This window comes from Culex quinquefasciatus, chromosome 2 (genome assembly GCF_015732765.1).
Source record: "Culex quinquefasciatus strain JHB chromosome 2, VPISU_Cqui_1.0_pri_paternal, whole genome shotgun sequence".
NCBI classification, from domain to species: Eukaryota; Metazoa; Arthropoda; class Insecta; order Diptera; family Culicidae; genus Culex; species Culex quinquefasciatus.
Genome location: NC_051862.1, coordinates 149,151,605 through 149,177,142, shown reverse-complemented (window position 1 = coordinate 149,177,142; position 25,538 = coordinate 149,151,605). Strand labels below are relative to the sequence as shown.

Below are 25,538 nucleotides of genomic sequence, written 5' to 3'. Positions count from 1 at the left end.
TGCAATTTTTGAGATAAATAAAAGATAATAAAATGAAAAATTTGACCATATTTTCATTTGAAAACTGTGTATTTTGTTGAAAAGTCTGGCCGCATCCGAAAACAGATGGATATTTCGAAATTTGCGCGGCAACTCGCCCAGGTTCAGCACACTAGCTTTCATCTGCATTTAGAAGAATCGAAATCGGACATATGGGAGCTGAGAACGGCGCGACACAAAATTTTGCAAAATTTTACCACATACGAACATCACTCGACCTCCACGGAATTTATTTTCTCAAAATTCGAGGGTTGGAGATAGACGAGTTCTGTCAAGGTGAATCGATAGAGCGTCGATAATCGATGCAGTGTGATTTTTTTGACGATTTTTCCGTTTAAAATTCATGCTGAATCGACATATTTACGAAGATGGAAATGACGTCCTGGCTTAAAGTAAAACCTATACCTTTCTTTAGTAAGAAAGGCAAAAAGTAAATCGTTCTAAAAATTGATCGGGATTGCCGATCGATGTCGAATTTGTTTCAGATGCTCACTCATGGTCTGTACTATGAATGTAGCAAGAAATTTTGAATAAAATCAGAAATGAAAAATGTTGGCGAAGGTCACCAGGTGGGCTTTTACCTTTTTAGGGATTTATTTTCTTATGGTAGGTCAATCAAATGGCTCTAACTCCAGAACCATATTATGAATCTGGATGAAAATTTGGGAGGTTGTAGGGCTCGAAAAATGCAATTTTGAGATAAATAAAAGATAATAAAATGAAAAAATTGACCATATTTTCATTTGAAAACTGTGTATTTTGTTGAAAAGTCTGGCCGCATCCGAAAACAGATGGATATTTCGAAATTTGCGCGGCAACTCGCCCAGGTTCAGCACACTAGCTTTCATCTGCATTTAGAAGAATCGAAATCGGACATATGGGAGCTGAGAACGGCGCGACACAAAATTTTGCAAAATTTTACCACATACGAACATCACTCGACCTCCACGGAATTTATTTTCTCAAAATTCGAGGGTTGGAGATAGACGAGTTCTGTCAAGGTGAATCGATAGAGCGTCGAAAATCGATGCAGTGTGATTTTTTTGACGATTTTTCCGTTTAAAATTCATGCTGAATCGACATATTTACGAAGATGGAAATGACGTCCTGGCTTAAAGTAAAACCTATACCTTTCTTTAGTAAGAAAGGCAAAACAATTGTTTATTTATTAATTTCCTCACACGACAAGAAAGCACAACGGCAATGTTACCACAAGAGAGAGACCCATCCAATGAATGTTGATTTTGGTATTTAATCGCGATAGCAGGAATCTATAATATGTGTGATGAATGAATGAATGGATTGAACAATGGCTTTGCAGCGTTGACGAGCCGCTATTTTTCTCTATGATTTTTTCAAAGAGCATTCACTGCGGACTTTCTTTGACGTCAACACGAGTGTCAAAAATCATTGGGAGGTAAAAAAATGTGCGGCGGCTGCTTTTTCAATGAGAGTTTTGATTCAGCAGCATATATCGCGCCTTTCTTTGAAATGTGCATTAAGTTGGGAGAGTGAAGAAAGTGGGATGGCTGCTTTTTATGTATAATAAATATTTGACACAATCACAAATTGGCTGGCTGATGTGTGTTGTTTTCACTAGATTTTTTTTTTTGCAATAGATTGATTAAATTAAGAGGAAACCGTCATGGTATAAAATAGCATTAGAGGTGTTTGATATCGAGTCAATAAATAATGATAATCTTTCAAATCACCCAATCCCGGCCAGTATCAATTCTTGTCCTGTGTCTTGTTTTGTCTTGTTTAGATCTTGATTCGATTCCTTAAGCAAAAATAAGTGACTGTAATTTTTTTGGCAAAATTGGTTAAGGTTTAAGGGTCGCAATAGAACGTTAAACTTGGTGGAAAAAAAATCTTTTCATGCAAAATCTTCTTCTTAAAATCGCTAATAACTCGTCAAAGTTAACTCGGATCGTTTTGAGGCCACACAGTAAAAAAAACGTGGTAAAATTTCATCAAAAAGGGAGAACATCTTTTATGTTAGAAAAAAGCTTTAATTTTACCTCTAATAATGTGTAAATTTACATCTGGCAGACGCTAAGGAAAAATATCCAGTAATCCCAAAAAAAAAAATCAAACCGGCGATAGTTATATCTAGCTTACTAAGTCCGCGCCCCAACCCGCACAACCATCTCACCGGGCGCGGACTTAGTAAGCTAGATATAACTATCGCCGGTTTGATTTTTTTTTTTGGGATTACAAATATTTTCCCTAGCGTCTGCCAGATGTAAATTTACACACTTTAAATTTCTGACATAAAAGATGTAATGAAAATTTTTTTTTTAAAAACACGGCTTAAACCAATGCATTGTTAAAAAATGCTAACTAAATTTTGTTTTACCAATTTGTAAACCATGGATGAACCAAGCATATAGTTTTGTTACCTTTAAGTTAACAATATTTAGGAAAAATCTTCAAGAAAGAAAGCTTTACAATTTTCATGAAAATAGACGTGCAATCAACTCAAAACAAATTAAAATGCATTTTGCTGAGTTTATAATCATGATTACACTATTTAAAAAAAATAGATTTTTTATGAAATTTACCAAAATTTCGATAGTTTTTAATGATTTTCAAGATATGGACCTGGATTAAGACTAGGGTTAGTGAAATTTTACGATTTTGCGGACAGCGTGAATTCCGCGAAATTCGGCTCTTTTCGCGAAATCCCGTAAAATTTTATGTATGTGTGAAAATGTAACGATTTTTCTCAAAATAATTTATCAAACTCGAAAGGAATAAAAATATTCTTATGAACTGCTGTAGAATTGAGCGAGTGAATTCCCTGGTTTAATTACTAATATAGGGTTAGTGATTTTTGAATTTTTGATTTCGTGGACGGCGTGAAATTCGTGAAATTTATCAATTTTCTAAAATAATTTATTTTAAATAGCAACTTAATAAATATGTCATCCAAAAAGACTTGTCAAGTAAATTTTTTTGGTTTTCAATTAAAAAGCTTGAATATATGACATATATTATATATGTATGTCAAGTTGATATGAACCATTTGAAAAAATGCTTAGATTTTTTAGGTTTTTAGAAACTAACTAAATTTAGTAATATTTTCATTCGCTGATAAAACAAATTACTGCTATTTTATTTGAAAGGTATTGTTTTGAAAGAAATTAAAAGAATCAAGCTTTGTTTTATATATACAGCAATTCCATTTGAAAAGAGCCTAAACCAAAAAAAAAGTTCTCCGATCGGGCTCAAAATTTTTCTGGGGGTTCCTTGGCCAAAATAATTAGACCCGTATTTTTTTGTTTGGCCATTAGGGTGGCCTACATCGTGCTAGGGTGGTTCAAAAATGGCAATTTTCGTCATTTTCGCAAAAACCACTTTTTCTAAAAATCATATCTCCGCGTCATTTCATCCGATTTTAGCTGTCTTAGACGCAAAGAAAGGTGATGAGTTTGGCTATTTGGGAAAAATAGTAAAAAGTTCCAAAAATCTAGCTTAACTATTGAAAAGTCGTATGAAAACTTAAAATGGCGTTTTGACCGTGTCTGGACCAAAGAGCCTATGTCTGAAAATATTTTTATCGGATTCCTCGGAAAATTTCACATAACATATCAAAAAATTGGCGATGTCGAACCGTACGTTTTGGAGATACGATTTTTTGAAAATAAAAACTGCGTTTTTCGACGCGCCACGCGCAAAAACGGGAAAATGACGAAATCGGCAAAAAATCAACTTTTTTCTCTAAAACTGCGATAACTTTAAAATTTCAGCGATGACCTATACATGTCTGGGTACCAAAATTTTCGTAATTGAGAGACGCAACTTTTGGTACCATAACATCTATAGGTCATCGCTGAAATTTTAAAGTTATCGCAGTGTTAGTGGAAAAAGTTGATTTTTTGCCGATTTCGTCATTTTCCGTTTTTGCGCGTGGCGCGTCGAAAACGCAGTTTTTTCAAAAATCATATCTCGAAACGTACGGTTCGACATCGCCAATTTTGATATATTATGTGAAATTTTCCGAGGAATCCGATAAAATATTTTCAGACATAGGCTCTTTGGTCCAGACACGGTCAAAACGCCATTTTAAGTTTTCATACGACTTTTTCAATAGTTAAGCTAGATTTTTGAACTTTTACTATTTTTCCCAAATAGCCAAACTCATCACCTTTCTTTGCGTCTAAGACAGCTAAAATCGGATGAAATGGCGCGAGATATGATTTTTAGAAAAAGTGGTTTTGCGAAAATGACGAAAATTGCCATTTTTGAACCACCCTAGCACGATGTAGGCCAATGGCCAAACCCAAGGTCAAAATTTTGAGCCCGATCGAGAACTTTTTTGGTTTAGGCTCTTTCAAATGGAATATATATATATATATATATATATATATATTTTTTTTTTTTTTTTTTTTTGGGAGGGAAATCCAGCCGCACATCGTTGATGTTGAAACCTCTAAACTGGGCCCTCGTCCTGTCACGTCCGTCAGTAGTCTTGTCGTACATTACAAACTAGAATCAGATCTGCCAATGAATTAGTACACTTCGACCAAATAAACACTGACGCTGTATGGATCTGACTCTAGAATAAATGCACAGTTGTGTGTTATTCATAAGTCCAAAATGTTCAATTATTCATATAAGTCCAAATATTCATTTGCGGATAACTACCTAACTTGAATTGAATACAAGATTTAAAGCAACCTATCCGAAAGCTACTCTTATCTCAAATCCCCGACATTTTAATTATTAACAAAAAAAAAACGTTTCTTTTAAAACCTGTCTGGCTTCTTTTAAAAAACAAAAAAAAACAGTTGATATTTTACAAGTCGATATCATTTCACTATTGATTGATCGAGACTCTATGGAAATTTTGACAAATCAGAATGGTTTTTATGGTACTTGAATGAAAATCACCGATTCTGATAGAATTACGTAATTCACTGTTACTAATTTTGTCCCTAAATAACTAAAGGCAAAGTATAAAAAGTTGATATTTATAGTTAAAATCCTAAATTCTACAAACACTATTTTTTTAAACCCGCATCCTAACCTGACACCCACATTAAGAAAGGGAAAAATCACATATGTAGCGGTTCATTGTACAAATGTGATATTTCCACTATCAGAGAACCTCCTTGTCTCGATGACAGCTTACCGGCCATCGATTAAGCCCTGAGACTACGCCAAAGTGGGTTCTCGCAGCATGAAGTGGTGTCCATGTGTAAAAATTGAAGCTTCAGCAATATACTGAACACTTCGATTTTAATTCCACATCGAATCAAATCATACTCTTTGCCAAACAAGCATCAAACCTATGACACTCATTATGACAAAGCCCAGGGAGAATCAAGCTTTGTTTTATTTAAAATGAAATGAAGAGTATTTTAATCGTTGGAATCACATTGAAAAACACAACAAATATTTTTTTAACGATATTTGTTTATGTGGGTGGATAATTCCCGTGAAAGCTAAAAAATACTACTTTTTTGGTTTCTTTTCTCACTTAGAACAAAAATTTACATTTTGTTAAAAATTATATTGTTTTTGCAAATTGATTTTAATTTAGTTTTTGAAAAGTGAGCTAAAACTCTTCAAAAATATGTTCAAATATATTCAAAGAACAGTTCAGTAAATAAGAATACGCGTGCCCTACATATATTTAAAAAAAATGTATATAGAGCCCATCCATAAACCAGGAGGTTTTTTTTTTTTAATTGGGGGAATTTTGTTTGTTTTAGTTTTAGTTAAAATTTAGTGATTTTTTTTTAGTTTATTGAAGAATAATATAAAATGAAGCACACAAAAAAGTTTCTGTGATTTAAACATTGGATTTTGGCAATTGTCCACGCTCTATACAAAAAAGATTTTTTTTAATGGACAATTGTCCACGAGGGGGGATGGTTCCTAAGTTTATAGCCTAAATAGCATTTTTGGAGCTTTAATCGAGCATCAAACTTTCCATATGAGGAAGATTTGTGTTTAATTAGAAAGGGCATATTTTCCCTAAAATAATTATTTTTAATCAAGTATTTATGATTGGGATACCCAACTCTTCCCAACTTTTTGACAAAAAATCTCAAATTCCCGACTTTTTCGCAGATTTTGGCGAATTCTCGATTTTTTTCTATTTAAGTGGCCACCGTTAAGTTAAGTACAAACAAATTTTAATTTATGTTTAACTATATTAACACGGTGTTTACTTACGAAAAGTTTGAGCGAGACCGATATCTCGCGCAAGAGAGAAGAGAATTTACGATTATCTCTCTCTCAGTGAACGCTCAGTGAGACTTTTTACTTTTCAGCTATTCGGAAAATAAAAGCTAGATAAAGAAGAACAAGTGGGAAATTTATCTGAAAAAACGCTTTTTTATCTTTCATGTTCCTAAAACTGGATTATCAAAAAAAAAAAAATGTGTTACTGTTTGTTTGTTAGAAGTATTGGAGTGGTAATTTTGATTGGAAAAATTGCCATTTAGAATGAATTAAAATATTTTTTAACAATTTGTTGGATTAGGGGTGAAACAGGTTTTCGCCTACTTGATACAGCATTTGACGTATTGATCACAGAGTAAATAAGATCTGTTTCTTTTTTCGAAAAAGTTTTATTTAATTATTTTTTAAATCAAATTTACCGCTCCAATACTTCTAACTAACGTGAAATTTTCCAAGGATTCCGAATATGACCAAAAAGTGCCGCTATGGAGGCCTACAATCGAAAAACTACAATCGAAAAACTAAGAGCAATACTGCGATTGGCCAAAAAGTTAATTATAATCCTACGGAATTACTAATTACTAAAACACTATAGTCCATGAAATTGCCTATCTTTTGACCTATGGGAGTATGGGTGTTGGAGGCTGTTGCAAAAAGATATTATGGTTTTAAAAAAATCAATTTTGAACAGTAATTTGCAAAAGCAATGAGAAAAAGTCAAACCGATCCAGGATGTCTATGGCCCATTTTAAAGTGCTTCTAAAGACCTTTCAAATGCATCTATGAGAGTTGGAATTGATAAATTTTTACGGAAATGCGAGCAATTTTAAGATTTTTTAGGTTTTTTGGACATCAAATTTCGAAGCCCGTTTTACCCCACTTCCCTTTGTCGTAGAGGGCTCATATTTGGCATGAGTTCATCTCATGTATAGACAAACAAACGCTGAAAGTTTCATCCAAATCGGAGCACTTCGATACGACCTCTAGAACAAACCGAGCAGAATTTACAAATACTGCCTCTTAAATTAGTAGTATGTACAGTATGTTTCAACATTTCTCATATCACTGATCAGTCTAACAAAAAGCACCTGATTGTGAAATCCATTTCTTGCTAACTATACCCAGCAATTAATTTGTCGTTCGATGACCGATGGTGACCTGTGTCCTGTGCCGGCTTCTAGAAGCCGGGTTGACCCATCCTCAAACACGCCACGCCACGAGTGGAAATCAATAAAACCGATTAGACCAGGAGAGGCATGCGGACGGTCAACATGAACCGGTACTGTGTGCACACTGTATTGTGGATACTTTAAACCCGATCCGTATTAAAGTAGAGGTAAATGGCAACCCTTTTTCAATGTTTATGGCCACTTCCAGCTTCAACATCCCCTCGCGAACAAAACGGAGATGCAGGAGGGGTCAATAAAATGTCACACACAGTCTGATAACAATAAAAATGCGCCGAGTGACAATGTCCACGATCGTGTCGCGACCACCGGGGCAGAAAATCGAAGAGTCCCTTTCCCCCCGCGGCACAAATCATCGCAACTTTCACACACTGCGCCGCGCTTTCCACACACAATTTCTCAATCATCCATAATGGATTTGTGCACTCTGCTTCTTTTTGGCTGCCGCTGCTGCTCAACTCGATTCGGTTGTGTGGACAACCCCCGGTCAAATCCCCCCACAAAAAGAAAAGCATCCAACGCTTACCGGAATTGGACTGCACGACGGAAGAAATCGCGGCCGCGGCTTCCCGGATCGGTTCCGCAGCAATCGTGAAGCTCACAGGCGCCTCCGTGGCACAGATTCCGGACCAAAATCTGCTAGCGTTTCACGATTTCCAGTGGCACTTTGCACACAATTGCTCAACCAGCACAACACCGGAAGGATCAACACTTTACGCTTGTAACGCTGATGGTGGCCGGAAGTGCCCTGACCTCCCTATAGAACTATAAATGCTTCTGGAATGATGATGATGATGGTGGAGGGTGGGTAGGGCGGGAACCGTTCTCCGGAACACAACCTTCTTCTTCACAACATTAGCACACTGCGCCCTTTTTTTTTCGCCGTAATCCCCCTTTTCACTCCCACGGAATTCACCGGAATTTCGCACCGAAAACAACACTCACTCGCGGGCCGCGGCCACAAAAATTAACCCAGACAACAGAGAGACAGACACACAGTCGTGGGGGGAAAAAATCGAGAGGAAATATTGTAGGTTCCACACCGCGACGACGTCGACACCGCAATGAAGAATCTCTACCGCCGATGGCCACTCTCTGTACACTGGACTGGACTCTGGTGGTGGAGCCGCTGGGAGGGGTGTTCCCCGTATAACTTTTGGCTGGCTGATCCCCACACACAAAACGCCCCACGACGACGGCACCACTACAAGCGAGAAATCCAAAGTGACAGATTGCGTGTCAAATGAGAGCTGTCAGAAAAGCGATAGGGCTGGGAGTTGTTGCACGTTTAGGGGGAATTGTCCACACGGTCCATACACCCTTACCAAAAATCATGATTTTTTGAGTTCCAAATCCTACTTTTCATACGAATTTTTCAGCTCAACCCATATAACCATTTTTATGGTTGTAGTACTTGAACTCAAAAAATCGTATGAAAAGTGGGATTTGGAACTCAAAAAATCATGATTTTTGGTAAGGGTGTAGAGTTATCTACGTGCGCATGTATTGCGTGTACGTACACTCAACCCCCGGTGGTTGGTCACTTTTTCGTTTGACACTTTTTTAGTTTGTACCCCGTTGGTTGGTCAAAGTCAAACTAAAAAGTGACGAACTGTCACTTTTTACACGGCGCTCACGCACACTATCAAAACACACGTTTAGTAGTGTGTGTGAACTCCGTGTAAAAGGGGTGTCAAACTAAAACGTGACCCCGTTCGTTTGACAACAGTTGGTGTCAAACCATCGGGGTTTGAGTGTACACGAAAAAGATTGAGGTTAAATTTTGTACCAGCCATCAAAACAAATGGTGTACTAGTGTGCGTGAGAGCGGGCTTAGATAACTCTATACGCAAAATCCAGGTCATTCAGATCTGTGTAAAATTTGACATAGATCGCCCAAAACTGGGAATACGAATACAACGAATTTGTATAAAACCTTGACAGCAGATCTGTGTACAAACGTTGTCTGTCAAATCTATTGAAACGTTCGTTTGAAGAGCCGGTGCTGCACTTAGTGCCGCACTCGTTGGCGTGTGCGTGGAACCCGCATGAAACTGAAAAAAAAAATCTAGTGCGTCACTTAAAAGATGGCGGCGAAACTCGTGCGGAGCTAGCGCAAGTTTCTTCAAAAAACACTTTGACAGCTTTGATGGTGGCGCTCAGTGTGGAACTAGCCCTCAAACGAACGTACCATGTGTAATTTTTGAACCTTCAATCTGTGTAAAGTTTTACTGTCGCAGCTGCACTAAACCGAATTTAGCAAGTCTAACTCTCGCGACGATTTTCTGTCATGAAATATCTCTCAAGCATGGTATCGAATCAGTGTTTGCTTTTATTTTTATTTTGATGCCTTTGGATGTTAAAAAAAACCTGGCTGATCTTTTCTGATTTGCCAAAGAAATGGAACGCTTTAGATTTAGGGGTTACATACATGTAGAAAATCACAAAATTTCATATTACAGAAAATTTACTAAATCCAGTCAGAAGATTTTCAGTAACTCCTGAAAGTTTCATGAAGATATTTCATTATTAAACTGAGCAACAGTAAGAGTCAAAACAGGAAGACCTAGACACCAATTTGAAAGTCAAAAGCGCAGTAATTGTCATCTCCAAGCTAGACATCATGAAATGGTCCATCCGCTTGATCGAATCCTCGCTCACAGACCGATTTTCGGTAGACCTTCGTGGTCGATTCCGTGCTAACAGTCGCGGCGCGAGTCTTTTCGCAATTCAACTGGCGACATTTCAGTTTGGTGCCGCGGCGAAATATTGTTTTGGTGACATTTTTTTAGATACGCTCAGAAAAAAAAAACATAAAATTGCTTCGCGAAATGAAAACCTACACATTTCTCGACATTTTTGCCTTTCTTACTATAGAATGGTTAATTGTGGTTGTGGAAATAGATCGAAATAACAGCGATTTATTTCCGAAACCACAATTTACCTTTCTTTAGTAAGAAAGGCAAAAACGTCGAGAAGTGTCATTGCCAGTGGTTTGGTGGTCACGTTATTGTTTGAGTTAAATATTTCAAAGTGAGTCGTTTTCTATAAACGTGCACAGCTTTGACAGACTTTTGGCATGAGCGAACTTGGTTCAACAATCAAAACAAATCGTAAAGTTTAATAAAGTCAGATACGTTTTTTGTAGTTGTTCTACTGAAACTAAGAAATGGAATCTTGCGAAATGTGTGCCCGACATCCGTCAGCTTCAACCGACGAGGATACCGGACCAGGAAGCCGCCGGACACTTTATCCCTTCAATGTAAAACGTAGCGATTCTCCACAACTGGATCAATCAGCGTTGCCCCCGGAGGTGTGGACCGAAATATTCAAGCGACTATCCGGCTGTCATCTGCTGCGGGTGCGATTGGTGTGCCATCGATGGAAGGGCATCGTCGACAGCAGTTCTGTCCTTTTGGCCAAATATTACGTGTTTTTCTTCCGTGACATTTACGATGAACCCAGCGATCTACCTACAGCTACGAACGCACACTTTGAACATGTGGACATAGCTGCAGTCGGTTTATGGTGGCCATCGTTCTGTCAGCGTCTAGTCGAGCTTGAGTTTACCCGTTGCAAAATCAACGTATCTGTCTTACTGGATATGCTTAAACAAATTCCAAATTTGAAGTACTTGGTGCTATCCTGGGAGCTTTGCGATAGAAAGCAACTCGTTGATTGCCCCGTTGCGGTTGATTTCACCCTTAACAAGCTGGAAAAACTTAAACTTGAAGACGTCAAATCCGCTGAGATTTTCAAAGTGTTTCAACAACTTTGTTGCACCTTGAAGTCGTTAAACATCACGTGGTGTTGCAACAGAGATTTTCATCATTCGGTGGAAATTGCTAAATTTGTGAACGGATTACAGAACACTTTGGCGGAACTCACAATCAACGACATAGACGAAGTTCTGATCGAAGTGATAAAATTCGATCGAATTAGCTGAAGAAATTAACGTTGTCTGAGTTACAACCAACTTCCCTGTTCCCTGGTCTTATCGTCCAGTTATGCAGATTGCATCCATCGTTGGAACATCTGGACGTCATGGATAATCAATTTTGGTTTAACAAAACGGTTGGTGTATTGATTTACAAATATATTTCATCGTTTAAACTTTTGTTTTCATTTTCAGCAACTGAACGAGATGGGCCAGCTACTGTCTAATCTAAAGTTTCTGTCGTATTGTTTGGGTTCAAACCCCGAGCACGTGGATCTCACATTTTTGTCAAGCATGCCCAAACTGGAGATCCTATCACTTGATGGCCGAACCATAAACAACAATTCCAAATTACCCAACTGTCGTCCGAACTTGAGGGAATTGTACCTGGAAGAGATATTTTTTCAAGACAACAGTTTTCAAATGTGTCTTGAAAAAATGCCAAACATTCAAGCGATACACATTGACGGCTGTTCAATGGATAGTTGGGCGCATTTCCTGAAAGTGCTAGGAACCCTGAAACACCCGCGAGAGCTAAAGCTGCACAACATGTTCCCCAAAGAAACGACGCGTTGCTACTTTGACGATCTGACCGCCCTGAAATCACTCATACTATTCAGTTGCAAAATGTCCCCGGATCTGCTGGCCACTCTGTTGAGTCGGTGCCCTAGCCTGCATAAACTTCACATGACGCACGTGAAGGACGCCTTGAACGATGATGTACGGCGAGTAATCTGCTGGAAGCTGCCGCGACTGGTCGAGCTGAGGGTGACCATGTACATTGAAGTTGAGGGAGTGGAACGGACATCGCGTATCCGTGTTGTTTTCGACTCGTTGGAACAGCTGAAGAGTGCAGTGTAATGGATGCAGTTACTGAATAAAACAATTATTTAAAAAGGGCCTAACATTTCAAAAGGGCACATAACTTTTGTAAACTATACTGTTTCTCTCACGCACACCATGATTCTGTGTTAGTTTTTGTATTTAAAGTATTATTTTGGTTTTGATCGATTGTGATTGGCTGAATTCCGAGCAGACATAGGCAAATCGAGTAGCCAAACTGGCTTGTAAAAACCAGCTGTTTACCACGTGCTCGTTGTATAACAAAGGACACAGCTGATTTTGACAGATGAATTATTCTACTCGATTTGCCTATGTATGTGTGTAATCTTGTTACAAACTAACACACTCTCGCGCGTGGATATCTCTATAGAGTTATCGACGTGCGCATGTATTGCGAGTACGTACACGAAAAAGATTGAGGTTAAATTTTGTACCGTCCAGCAAAACAAATGGCGTGCTAGTGTGCGTGAGAGCGGGCTTATATAGCTCTATTTTATATAATTTTATTTTATTGGGGAAGGAGGTTTGAATCACTAACACAAACAAAAACTTTGTGGAAAACAATCCACCACCCCGCTTTGAGTGTGTTTGTATTTAATTTCGTCAGAAAGCCTTATTACTCATATCTAACATACACTGATAATCAACATTACACACTGTTCAGTTCACTTTTACACAATTGTATGGGATTTTTCAGTTCAAGTATGATTACACTCAAAAATAAAGTTACCGGTTGAAAGGGTTGAAAGTATCCTTTTAAACGGTACTCGAGCTTTATCCTTTGCAAAAGGGTACCGATTACCCTTTTAAAAGGGTAAAAACCACCCTTTGGAATTACTTCGCTGGATTTACCCTTTTAAAAGGGTACTTCCTTTACTGCAACTGATGTTAGCGCCGCTCTGCATTTTAAAACGGGAACTTAATCGTACTAGACGTGTCGAAACTTGTTCGCGTGTTTTTTTTTTCGCTTAAGTTTGCCGGAACTGTTCCGGCCTTATTGGCCATTTTCTATCTTCTTCGGCCTCGAGAAAGATCTTTACGCGTTTAATCTCTTGCTTCGCGACGTTGACGGCTGTGGCGGAACCATATCACCCTCAAGTGGCATCGTCCGATTCTGATCCGAATAGGAGGATGCCACGGAACATTTTAACCTTGCCTAACCTACCATGGAAATGAAGAGTGAAGCCGCTCGGTTTCCCGAACAGTACCGCTGTTATGTAAGTTCTGGAATACTCAATGGCAATGGTCAAAAGCTTGAAATTGAAATTTCTGAAATATTCTCCGCAGAAAAAACTCCCGCACAGGACAAACCTGATTCACTAGGCGGACCTACCCTAGTCGCAGTTCGAAGCCGGCTCCAAGGAAGGCATCTGAGTTGGCCCAGATGGTCCCCGAATGCCGTACATCACTTCGTTCAACCATCAACACCATGGATCGACGCCGAGCCGGATCCGGTTGCTTCTGTTGAATGGCCAGCATGGCTAGGCTATAGACCAAGATTTAGACGATATTAGATAAATAAAGAATGTAGATTTTTTGTAAAGTTAAAATAAAAACATTTTTCGGGTAAATATTTTGCTTTCATACTGATCTTAAAAGAAAATCCAACAGATGGCACCACTGTTTCAAACGAATAATTATGACCCATAGATGTCGCTAGTGAGCGCGCCGCTCTGTTGCCAGTATCCTTTTAAAGGGTACTGGGCCATAACCCTTTTGAAGGGTTTCGCCCTCGTACCCTTTCAAAAGGGTGACGACGGGTAAAGTTGAAAAAAGGATAGAAAGTATCCTTTTTAAGGGTTATTCTGATTTTGAGTGTACACGAAAGTGTGTAATCATACTTGAACTGCAAAATCCCATACAAGTGTGTAAAAGTGAACTGAAAAAAGTGTAATGCTGTTTACCAGTGTAAGTGTTGTTAAACCTAATTAAGAGTATTATTGATTCGCTGTGGAATAAACGTGCAAAATGACGCACAGCTCTGCTGTTTTGAAATATTTTGACAGATCTCGACAGAATATCTGATATTCAAAATACGCCTCAAGATGTAAATACGCACCGAATCCGTTCCAAAACGCGCAATCGAGTTACGAAACTATCGTTTTAGTTCAAAATGTTTTTAGCAAAACTTTTCAATAAAAGTGATCTTTTAAGAACATTTTCCACAAATACGGTAAGTTTTACTCAAACAACCAACCCAGCTTTCATAACAAACGCGCTAACTTCACCCCCAGCAATGCCTCCACCCGAAAGCCGACCCGCGCCAGGCCGAACTGATGGCGCGTAGCCTGCCGAAGCGGGCCCCACTTGAGGGCGTGCGCGACGTTGTGGTCGTTTCCTCGGGGAAGGGCGGCGTCGGCAAGACCACTACCGCCGTCAACCTGGCCGTTACGCTGGCCGGCCAGGGCCAGAACGTGGGCCTGCTGGACGGGGACATCTTCGGGCCGTCGGTTCCGCTGATGATGAACGTGGCCGAGGTTCCACTGGTGGACGACCGAAACCGGATGGTGCCGCCGGTTAATTACGGGGTGAAATGGTGGGAGTTTGAATCTTGTTTGAACTTGGATTGTTTGAACAACCGTTGATCTTTTCAGCTTGTCCATGGGATTGCTGGTCGAATCCGGTCCGGTGGTTTGGCGCGGACCGCTGGTCATGTCCGCCATCCAACGACTTCTCAAGGGAGCTGTTTGGGGCCCGTTGGACATCCTGGTGGTGGACACTCCTCCCGGAACGGGTGACGTTCATCTTACGCTTAGCCAGCACGTCCCACTCTCCGGAGTCTTACTAGTCAGCACGCCTCAAAAGGCGGCCCTCGAGGTCACCCGGAAGGGTGCGGAAATGTACCGAACGCTGAACGTGCCACTGATTGGCCTCGTTGAAAATATGAGCCACGTAATCTGTGATAACTGCGAGCATAAAATCGAACTGGCCCGGAATTCCACCCAGGAAATGGCCTCGGAGTTGGGCGTGCAAGTGCTCGAGCGGATCCCAATCGAGCGGGAGGGAATGCACTGTGGCGACGCGGGAACGCCGTTCTGTTTGAAATTCCCCGAGTCAAAGTTTGCCCAATCGTACCAAAGCATAGCAAGGAAGGTGATACAATTCTTGGCGAATAAAAGGGAGCAAAGTTAAACAAAACAAGTTTACTTCTTCTTCTTCTTGAGCTTCTTCATCTTCATGGTGGCCTTTACGTAAGCCTTCTTCTTGCGCTTTTCCAGTGCCTCGGCGTACTTACGCTTGTTGTACCGCTGGAACTCGGCGTCCTCGAGCAGCTCGTCCACCAACGTCTTGGCCTTTGTCTTCTTGGTTCCGCGCTCGTTGTAAAAGTCCAGCGGGGAATCAATCACCTTGCCAATCTGCGTTGAAATTAGGAGGAATTAGTTTTTTTTTCAATTTGTAATGCTGAGGGTTTTGTTTTAAGGGAAAACAGGAAGGCAGCGCCATATTAACACCACGCCTCGAGTTTTTGGAAGCACCCTTACGAAAAACACCGCAACATAAACAAGTTCTGTCTGTTGCAGACGGCAAATATAACGATAGCAAGCGAGAAAGTTCAGAAAAGGATTTAAGTTAAACAGAAGTTGTCCAAGAACTGGTGTCCCGTTTCACCTTAGGTCCACTAAAACAGGGTGACTAATCAAATTCCGTTTCCGATTTTCGAGAATCTCAAATAATACCCAAAAAAATATATTTCAAATCAAATACTGCTTATAAAAAAGTCAAGACTCATGTTTTTGTCACCCTCCCTTCAAAGTTGGCCCGAAAAATCAGGGGGCAAAAAAATATCTTTCAAAAAACTTCAAAATTGCAATGGAAATTTAAGTGCAATCAACTGAAATTGGTTTAAAATGCATTCCCCTGCGTTTAAAATCATGTTTAGCATGTTTGGGTTGATTAAACATATTTGAAATTTTTGAAAATTTTCGATGTTTAGTATCGCAAAAAGTTTTTTTTTCGCTCATTTTTTTTGTTTTCGTCAAATCTTTCTTTTTTGAAAACTAATGATTGCAAAACAACTGAACTAGTGTAAAATGCATTTTAAAACACTTTTTGCATTAAAATGATGAAACTGGCTTATTTTAAGTTTTATATTTTTTATTTTTTTTGCAATTTTTTTAATTTTTTTTTATTTTCTCTCTGCTTTTTTTTAATATAGAAAAAAAAGTTTTCTTTATTTTTAATTTTGTTTAAATACTTGTTTTTCCAATCTTCTATTTTTTAGTCGTTTTTAATTCTGTTTTAGTTAGTTTTATTTTTATATTAAAAGAATTTTTAAGCCTTTTTTGATTTAAACTTTGATCTGTTTGAATTATTTTAGTTAATGTTGTATTTTTTTTAAGTTTTGCAGCTTTTTATATTTTTTAACATTCCTGTTGAGTTATTAATTTTTGTTCTAACTTAATTTTTTGGCATTTTTTCAATATTTTTAGTTTTTTTTTATTTGCTTACTTGATTCCGGTGTACAGCTCTACACTTTTTTTTAGCAAACAAAAAATCGTCTTAGAAATTTTGGATACTAATGATTGCAAAACAACTGGACAGGTGTATAATGCATTTGAAAACATGTTTTTCATCAAACTGTTGAAACCATGGCTCGTAATTGAATTTTTTATACTTTTATTTGCCCCCATCCCCTCGACTTTTGTCAGAGTCGAGGGTAGGGTGGTCCAAATCCGGACTTTTTTGGGGCTACCCCCTGAAATCAAAGATTGACCCATCACTAGGCCAAATTCCAAATTTGAGCTCATTCTGACCACGGGAACCCCTCCCTCCAATCGCTTAAAGTTTGTATGGGAAAAATCGTCAAAATGTATGGAGAAAAGCAACTGTTTTACTTTTTTACCTGTAGAAAGCGCCATAATTATCCGATTCTTACCATTTTTCAAATGTAGAACCTTCATTAAATTTTGAACAACTTTCCCGAAGACACAATATTTTTAGGATTTTTTCCCGCGGAGTTATTAGCGCCCAAAACTGGCCATTTTTGCGCGGCCAGCTGTAAGGGGCTACCTAACAACGATGTTTATTTCCAATTCGTACACGCACGTGCTCTCTCTCAGGTTCAAACTCTCTCACGAGCTTGCTCGCCTGCCTGTTTACCTACAAGCGCGCGCTGTTTCTCTGCTTGGACTTTTGTCGTCGTCGTCGTTTTCGTTTGATATCCGCTGCGCTGCGTTTCTGGCATGTTTATTATAATTTCCAACTAAAATAGCAGGATTGTTTTGAGATATATTTAGCATATAATTTCTTAAATTATGTCAAAAATAAAAAAAAAACTGCGCTGAAAAAATAGTTTAAAGAAAAGACAGCTTAGGCTCAATTAAAAAAATACAGCAAATGTCATGAGAACAGGGTTTGTTTGTTTTTCCAAGCATTACACGCAGTTTTTCGTATATGCTAAAGAAACATGATAATGATTCAATTATTTGAAAAAAATCTTCAGGTAATAAAAATGTTGTTCCTTTAGGTAGTTTGCTTTAACAAAAATATACTTAAGTACAAATCAGAACAAATCAAGGCAATTTTACAATTATTGCTGCAAATTTTCATTCATACTCTCTAAAATTATTTTTTTATTCTTTCTGGAAATTTCTTTCTGTGTTCCTAGACCACCTGCAACAAATATTGCAACTGTTTATCATTTTTTGTCAGTTTACCTGTAAATTTTTCGTTTCAGGGAACATCTCTTTCTGCACAATCGTTAACAACCTTCAGATCTTGCAGTTGCGGCCTTCCTTTAAGATACTCTTTTGGATTCAGTTTTTTAAAAAATCTAAAGAAAATTCCTTCCTTTTTTATATTGTGTCTTCGGGAAAGTTGTTCAAAATTTAATGAAGGTTCTACATTTGAGAAATGGTAAGAATCGGATAATTATGGCGCCTTCCACAGGTAAAAAAGTAAAAAAGTTGCTTTTCTCCATAGATTTTGACGATTTTTCCCATACAAACTTTAAGCGATTGGAGGGAGGGGTTCCCGTGGTCAGAATGAGCTCAAATTTGGAATTTAGCCTAGTGATGGGTCAATCTTTGATTTCAGGGGGTAGCCCCATAAAAGTCCGGATTTGGACCACCCTAGTCGAGGGGCATAAACATCAAAAAATATTTGCAACGGCCTTATTTAGTTTGTTTAACACTGAAACGCCCAACGCATGTCCAGCTTACATGGACGCCCAAGCCTCCAAAAAAGGTGGAACGGTAACTTCAACTCGCTGGTTCTCGGGCATTACTCAACCAATCGGGACGATTCTTGTTTCCAGTGATTTGTAAGAATGTCTAGATGATCTTAACATTTTGCAGAATTTGGTTTGAACTAATCTGTAATTTCTGCGACCAAAAACATCGTTCCACCTTTCTTTAAAACGACTGCCTCCGCGGAATTTTTGGCGATTTTTTTTACTCGCAAAAAAAGTTGGAACGATGGTTTTGATCGCAAAAATTATAGATTTGATCGAATTAAGTTCTGCAAAGTTCTAGAATCATCCAGACATCCTAACAAATCACTGGAAAGAAGAATCATCATGATTAGTTGCGTTATGCCCGAGAACCATTGAGTTGAAGTTACCGTTCCAACTTTTTTGGAGCCTTGGGCGTTGGAATGTTAAATAAAAAAAAACTATTTTTCATATGTTTTTTTGGTTATCTTAATTGTTTAGTATAGTAGTTATTATACATCTTTTGGGCAACATACCTTTGTTATAATATGCTGCAACAACTGCTTTGAAAGATATGATTAAAAAAAAGTTTTGAAAAATAATTCATGTTGTCCAAAATATTTTTAAGAGCTAAAATCAAATCATTTATTATAGATTTTTTGATACAGTTAAGCGTTTTAGATTTTTAACCGAAGATGGCGTCACGCACGCACGAAATGTCAAAATCGCTCGGTGGTACCAACATTAGAAAAAAAAATATGGCATGGCACATTTTTCTTTGTAATGTTTGTAAATTTTAATATTTGGCTTAAACTATTAACTGAGGAAAATTATATTTGTGTAGGCCTTTTCAAAATTATGTTTGATTTTATAATTTAAAATTATTTTTATTGAAAAGATCAAAAAATTTCACAAAAGTTTCATTTTTAACATTGAAAACCGAACCAATAGTTTTCGAGATATTGTCAGTTGGAAAAATGATCCTAAAGCCCTATGTAATTTTTTATTTACAACGGTAAAATAACACGATTAAAAACCATTTCTGGTCACTTTTTTCATTTTAAAGCAAAACAAACTAAATTGGCAAGAGGTAAGAGGATCGTAGTAATCGGTGCGTGCGGGCGTGATATTTTTTTGCTGCGTCATGTTTTTTTTCGAATTAAAAATTAACCTTCTAGGAAAATTTTAGAAAATTAAAGTGTCTAAACCAGATATTAGATCCGTATTTTGCCTTTTCTGACAGTTGGTTGTAATGTCATCATCCGCGTAAAACTTTGTGAGGTGTAAGCTGCCAAAACGAAGAACTGGACATTTCTGCAGAAAGAGTGAAGTCTTCCGAGTGTTGGGGTTTCTTTTCGTATGGATATCGTTGAAGACGTCGGGAAGCTGTTCCAAGGAAATTCAATCAATCAGTCCTGCCCGCAAAATTGGATCACCCTAATCCCACACACACCATCGCATCACGCTGCAACGCACGCACGCATCCCTCTGATTATGTCCAAACAATAGCAACACACACACACACACACTCGGAATGTTGGGTTCCGATCCCTACGAAATCTACCAAGCCGATGGATCGGAATTTTGCTTGTGAAGGAGGTTTATTATGGATCGTTGAATCTGAATCTTGATTTGGTGAGATCTATCCATTTTATCTATCATTATTTGATAGAAGATTTTTTTTCCCTTATTTTATATAGTATTCTATTGTTCAAATGATATATCCATATTATCCCTTTCCCACCTTCCCTTTTTCCTATCCTCATTTCCTCCACCTCCCAACCACCGCCCCCCGCCTCTAAATATTATTATCTGCCAAATTTACACTAACACACCACACCACAACTGATTCGGAGCGTTTGGTACGGTATGTCCACGCATGGACATCGTTTATGGACACCCCCTTAGCAATTTTAGAACAAATTTCTGAGGATAGTGGGACAACTGCTCCATGTTGCCTCCGTTGCCCCACCCTGTGCACGCTAGTGGATGTAAGGAATGTATGGACAATGTTTCATCCGAATCGAATTTCTTTAACAGAAATCCAACGACAGGTCGCATGATAGATCCGGACAACGTTGTCATCAAAATATCTGAAATCCGGCCTCCAAAAAGTGCTCAAGTAACTCTTAAGTGCTTATAACTTTTGATAGGGTTGTCAGAACTTCAATGTTTTAGTCGCGTTGGAAAGTTCTTTTAAATACCTTTCTGAAAATGTAAAACATGATGGGTTTTCTTACAAAAACCACCCTTTTTACTATCTTCCGAAATTTGGTCATAATCGTTTTTTAGCATAACTTTTGAAGTAGGTACTTGACTAAACTGCAACATATTTAGTAGCGACTTATGGGACCCCAAGACAAATCGAATGAGGCCAAAACGGTCAAAATCGCCCCCTAAAGTGTCCCCGTGGTTTATGGATGGTCCCTGACTGCTAAAACAATTTGGATAACAACGCTCACCTGGAAGTACTTGGGCAACGTTTTCATCTCGCTGCGCTTGTAAAACCGCTTCGGATCCAGTGCCGACCGCATCCGGATCAGCTCCAGCTCGTTCTTGGTTTCCTCCGTCAGCTCGGGCGCCCCCAGGTTGAACCAGTTGCCACCCTTCGTCTTGGCGCGCTCTTTCTGCGGAAATGAGAAAAAATGTTTGCTTTGAATTTGTTTTTCGATGTTTCGCTCAGACAGTTCAAATCTTGTTTAAATCAGATTACTAAAGAGACATCACGTGTCCCAGCCGTGCTACCTGTCCCGTAACCCGGTTCCATCATTAAAATGTCCCTTTAAAGAAAAACAAAATGTCCGCACAAGAGAAAACGCGACAAAGATCTTCAAACTTCAAATCTTCACCTTTTAATTCTCTCGGCGGTGAGTTTGAACCGTCAGGAGACAGTGTTGCACCCCAAGAACCAGAACAATCCGCGCAAGGATTGTCCTCGTCCCTGAACGGAAACCCACTGCCCCGCAACGTGGCCACAAACACCGTTTACTGTCCCGCAGGCCTTACAATGGAACCCATCAACTTGAGGTCGAACCACTAAGATTACTGCGGGAGGGACCGGAACCGGATTGAGTCGAGTCGGAACAGGCGCGGCAGCTTGGGGACGCTTTCAGGTGTCGAATAAACATCATGTTGAACCATTCAGGTAGATTTTCTACTTTCTCGAAGAAAGTTTCTCACCCGACTCTGCTCCTTAAGCTGGCGATCGCTCATCGAAAGGGTGGCCAAGTTCTTCTGCTTTTCGGTGGCTGGCGTCACGACGGCAGCCTTCATGTGTGCGGCCACGTCGGTGAGGGCCAGCTCCTTCACGGACGCCGTTTCCATCCGGGAGTTGTGGCGGGCCTTGCGAAGCAGTGTTGATTCTTTTGACGCATTCAAATCTTCCCGGAATAAAAGTTCCGTGCCTCGTTTGGCCTTTGAACTGGACGGCGTAGCGGCGAGTGACGTGCCGAGAATCTCGAAAATGTCCTTGCTGGGTGGTGGAAGGCCTGAAATCGAAAACGTTTATAATCCTCGCAAAATTTTAAAAATCTTCCAAAAACTAACCTCCATAATCGTCATCATCTTCTTCGTCCTCGTCGCTGTCTTCCTGGGAAGTTGGCTTCTGTTGGTAGTTGCTGCTGGAGGGTAGAAGAACCGGTCGGAAGGTTTCACTGCAGTCGGCACTACCGGCTCCGGCGGTGTCTATCGTGAAAAGATCCATCGCTGAGTCTGGAACGGACGAGGAAAGCTGCAGCACCTCGACCCAACTTCAACGCGTGTTTTTGTTTTGGGGTGGTTTAAGCTTTGATTGTGTGCGTAAGGTCAGAGATTGACAGCTGCGGGCTTGGTAGCGAAGCGCAGTGTTGCCAGGCTGAACATGGAAATTCAAGCAAAACAATGTAGTTGGGCCAATTTATAACATATTTTTTCAAGTTTGACAAGTAAACATCAACGATAGGACACAGCACAAGGGGGTTGACACATCGAATATTTTCATTCGAATCATTCTGTTCATTCCAGAATTATTCTGGAATGATGCTGGCATAATATTAATTATTCCGTTTCTACTTAATTTCATTTATGCGTGTTAGCTGTCATTTTCTTGTTGAAAAAAGTAATTAAACATCTTTTTAAAACCAAACGTCGAGCATTCATCATGCATCGTGGCCTACCAGATTACAGAACAATTTTCGGTGGCCAGTCAACCGATGGGGGTGAAGGTTTGCGCGGTCACCGGCGGGACGGATCAGCTTCTGGAGTCACAACAGTTTCTGGCGCGACCACACATTGTTGGTGGCCCATTTGACCGGGTTTAATACGTATTCGTTCCGGGCGTTACAATTTTGCTTGTCTTAACCCTCGGGGCAAACTGACGTTCAATGCGTTACATTTTTTTCACAGCGATCTAGTCGGCTAGATGACATTTGAAGTTTGTCAAAAACTTTCACATTCCCAAAATCAACAAAGTTATTTACTAAATAGTGAATTAAATAAAATTATAATTTGGAACAAAATGAAACAGAATACTAAAAAGATTGACACGAAAACTGTCTTGGTAATAAAGTGTGAGAATATTTTGCTGGAAGTGCTCTTACATCTTACGGTGCACCATCCGATTGAAGTCGAATTTTCTACTTGTGACCGAACGCTGTGTTGCAATTTTGGGTAACTTGTTGCCAGAATCGGCAAATACTGGGGTTTACTTTATAGTTTCTTGCCGAGCCGAAACAGCGTTTATGGCTGAAAAGCTCTTTAATTAAGACAAATAACTAACTGATAAGTTCTTCAGCATTTTTTGGTTAATAACGTCAAGGGAACAACAAAGATATGGAAGTGGTGACACAATGAATTTTGGAGGTACATACATTACGTTTTGTTGTGTTAAAGATTTTTTTAACTTTCTTCATCTCTGTGACTAGAGATTTTGTCAGTTTCATTGATGGAAGTTAGACTAAATGAAATGCTGAAGAAAAATGTATTGTTTTCCACGTGTATTTTCGTCATTCCAGTTGAAATATTGGAATACTCTTTCGTGTGTATTTGGACAGCTTTTGCTGGAGCCATAATAAGAGCGAAATTGACTCGAGATTCAGCTGTGAATTCATCGTCCATTTATTTGAGCTAAAGATGTGACTCCAGAAATGCCCAAACACCGACAGCATTCTTCTGCTCAAGAACAGAATTTGATTATTCGGGAAACTGCAAACAAAGATTAAGATTTTTCTACTTGTTGAGCTCTTTAAATTTAACATGATTTTTTTTCTATAAATTTTGAAAAGAGGAGCACACAGTTTCAACAATCAAAGCCATTCAAAGCTTTGCACTTGTCAAAACAAAGTCAAGTTGAAAAAAACCTGAGTTTACTATGATGAAAAATTTTCTTAACCGGGCTGGTAACGCTCAAAACATAACGCCACAAGCTGCTACGATTCCAAAGGGTAAAGCCGTAACGGAGCCAAACATTTCTATGACTTTTGTTCGGACTGCTCCCTCTGGATTACTCTGTGGAGCCGAGATGATGGCCTACTTGGCACCACCTCCCAAGAGAGCGGATGCTTATGGTCAACTGTCCACGAGGGGTGGGGGGATTTGTCAATATTTATCTGAAGGATAGCTATTCCAAGTAGTTTTCCTATCATAAAAGAGACCTGTCCGGAGATCCGTAGGTTTTTAATCAGAACGTATCATTTGATGAAATTGGCAAAATAAAACTTTCCTCGCTACATCCGGGATTGCGCACTACCGTAACGGATAAGCGGAAGTAAGTGCAGGAGATAGCAGGCCGACTTAGAGTTCAACCATTGCGAGGGATGCGGCAGTTTGGGAACCGACCGGAGGAACCGGACTCGGCACTAGAACTCCGAATCGTATTCTGCCCAACGCAAATGCGTTCTTCACTACACCGATCTTCAAAAAGTAACGTGCCGAAACTGATAAAGGTAGGTCAATTCGTAAGGTTTTTTAGGGCAATATCGCAAAGATTTTCCAAAAGTAAGTTAGGAAAATGAATCACGCCAAAATTCTTCTGTTTTTGTTATGACGTTTACACGCTAATCTGGAAAACTCAATTTACACAACAAATCATTCTCATCATTCCAATCATTCCGGAATTAAACTGGAATGATTCCAGAATGATCGAGTGTCAACCCCCTTGACACAGCACCTTCCTGGATTGTATAGAGCTTTATGACGTTTCGCGTACACACACTAGCGCACCATTTGAATTTGCTGTCCGGACAAAATTTAACCTCAATCTTTTTCGTGTACTTACACGCAATACATGCGCACGTAGATTACTCTATTGCACAAAGGTGCATACAGATCTGGGTGATGAATAGAGAGAATGCGTAAAGTGATTTTCGAATGATCCCACTTTGTTTACATCTACAGGCTTGGGCTAGTACGCAGATCGGAAGGAAAGGGGTCAAGAAACAGCTTTACGAACAGCAGAACAAAGAAGAGAGAGCGATTTCTTGGGGCTTTTCTTCACCCTCTCTGACTTGCTTGCGCTACCACTGCTGCCCATTTGATTTTTTTCTTGACCGGTTCCTTCCGAAGTGCGTATACCGCTTACAAAGAAGGAGGCTGTTTAAGCACATGCATGACTTATTTCTTACTGGTAAATGAGCTGTTCTATAATCAGTAGTATGTGTTCTATTTTGTCTAGTTTCACGTGTTCCAGCATCTTTTGCTAGAAAATTGTCGCGTTTCGATCGGTTAGAAGAGATATTTCTTTTTAAGGGATTACATACATGTAGAAAATCACAAAATTTTATATTCAGAATATTTGATAAATCCACTCAGAAGATGATTATTAATCACTCCTGAAAGTTTTATGAAGATATTTCATGATTAAGCTGAGTAAGAGACGATTTAAGTTCAAAATTCTGCCAAGCGCAAATTGGGCTGTCAAACTTTGTTGGCGTTTTTCTCTAAACCCCGAGTTGATTTACGGGTGCCACGATATCTCGAGATGGGATGGACTAAATTGGCTGAAATTTGAGGTGAAGACTCTTAAGATGTTTCCCGTGGGCATGACGAAGCTCAATTTTTAAAATTAGCTTTATAAAAAAAAATAAAAAACTAACGGTTTTTATATGAAAAACACAAAAATATTTTTATCTTTTTTAAAATAAACTTTTTGAAAATCGGGCTTCGTCATGCACACGGGTCGGTTTAACGAGTCTTCACCAAAATTTTGAGC

At 39.1% G+C, this 25,538-nt stretch overlaps 4 protein-coding genes across 4 annotated transcripts in view; 2 read left to right on the top strand and 2 right to left on the bottom strand.

The window, feature by feature from the left end:
- LOC6038937 (serine/threonine-protein kinase GL21140) overlaps positions 1-8,612 on the bottom strand; it is a 103,495-nt gene extending 94,883 nt beyond the window's left edge. Inside the window, exon 1 of the mRNA XM_038252314.1 lies at positions 7,948-8,612. The gene's annotated coding sequence lies outside the window, so the exon portion shown is untranslated. The remainder of the gene's footprint in view (positions 1-7,947) is intronic.
- Positions 8,613-10,544: 1,932 nt separating this feature from the next.
- LOC6038919 lies at positions 10,545-12,254 on the top strand. Its single transcript, XM_038255728.1, has 2 exons — positions 10,545-11,495; positions 11,554-12,254. The coding sequence occupies exons 1-2, from the start codon at positions 11,466-11,468 to the stop codon at positions 12,217-12,219; spliced, it is 696 nt and encodes a 231-aa protein (XP_038111656.1). The 5' UTR covers positions 10,545-11,465; the 3' UTR covers positions 12,220-12,254.
- A 1,949-nt stretch (positions 12,255-14,203) lies between these two features.
- On the top strand, positions 14,204-15,342 carry LOC6038920 (iron-sulfur protein NUBPL). Its single transcript, XM_038255726.1, has 3 exons — positions 14,204-14,374; positions 14,436-14,737; positions 14,796-15,342. The coding sequence occupies exons 1-3, from the start codon at positions 14,315-14,317 to the stop codon at positions 15,331-15,333; spliced, it is 900 nt and encodes a 299-aa protein (XP_038111654.1). The 5' UTR covers positions 14,204-14,314; the 3' UTR covers positions 15,334-15,342.
- LOC6038921 (deoxynucleotidyltransferase terminal-interacting protein 2) lies at positions 15,330-22,146 on the bottom strand. Its single transcript, XM_038255727.1, has 4 exons — positions 21,899-22,146; positions 21,533-21,840; positions 20,815-20,979; positions 15,330-15,557 (listed from the first exon to the last, which is right to left on the bottom strand). The coding sequence occupies exons 1-4, from the start codon at positions 22,053-22,055 to the stop codon at positions 15,345-15,347; spliced, it is 843 nt and encodes a 280-aa protein (XP_038111655.1). The 5' UTR covers positions 22,056-22,146; the 3' UTR covers positions 15,330-15,344.
- Positions 22,147-25,538: the final 3,392 nt, after the last annotated feature.

What these genes read in the sequence shown, in the direction of transcription:
- LOC6038919 (XM_038255728.1), top strand. Translation starts at nt 11,466, where the DNA reads ATGGATAATCAATTTTGGTTTAACAAAACG. An exon ending in AATTTTGGTTTAACAAAACG is followed by an intron (nt 11,496 to 11,553) that starts GTTGGTGTATTG and finishes TTTCATTTTCAG; the next exon opens with CAACTGAACGAGATGGGCCA.
- LOC6038920 (XM_038255726.1), top strand. Translation starts at nt 14,315, where the DNA reads ATGTTTTTAGCAAAACTTTTCAATAAAAGTGATCTTTTAAGAACATTT. An exon ending in GAACATTTTCCACAAATACG is followed by an intron (nt 14,375 to 14,435) that starts GTAAGTTTTACT and finishes CTTCACCCCCAG; the next exon opens with CAATGCCTCCACCCGAAAGC. An exon ending in GTTAATTACGGGGTGAAATG is followed by an intron (nt 14,738 to 14,795) that starts GTGGGAGTTTGA and finishes TGATCTTTTCAG; the next exon opens with CTTGTCCATGGGATTGCTGG.
- LOC6038921 (XM_038255727.1), bottom strand. Translation starts at nt 22,055, where the DNA reads ATGGATCTTTTCACGATAGACACCGCCGGAGCCGGTAGTGCCGACTGC. An exon ending in AGATGATGACGATTATGGAG is followed by an intron (nt 21,841 to 21,898) that starts GTTAGTTTTTGG and finishes TTTCGATTTCAG; the next exon opens with GCCTTCCACCACCCAGCAAG. An exon ending in AGCTTAAGGAGCAGAGTCGG is followed by an intron (nt 20,980 to 21,532) that starts GTGAGAAACTTT and finishes TCATTTCCGCAG; the next exon opens with AAAGAGCGCGCCAAGACGAA.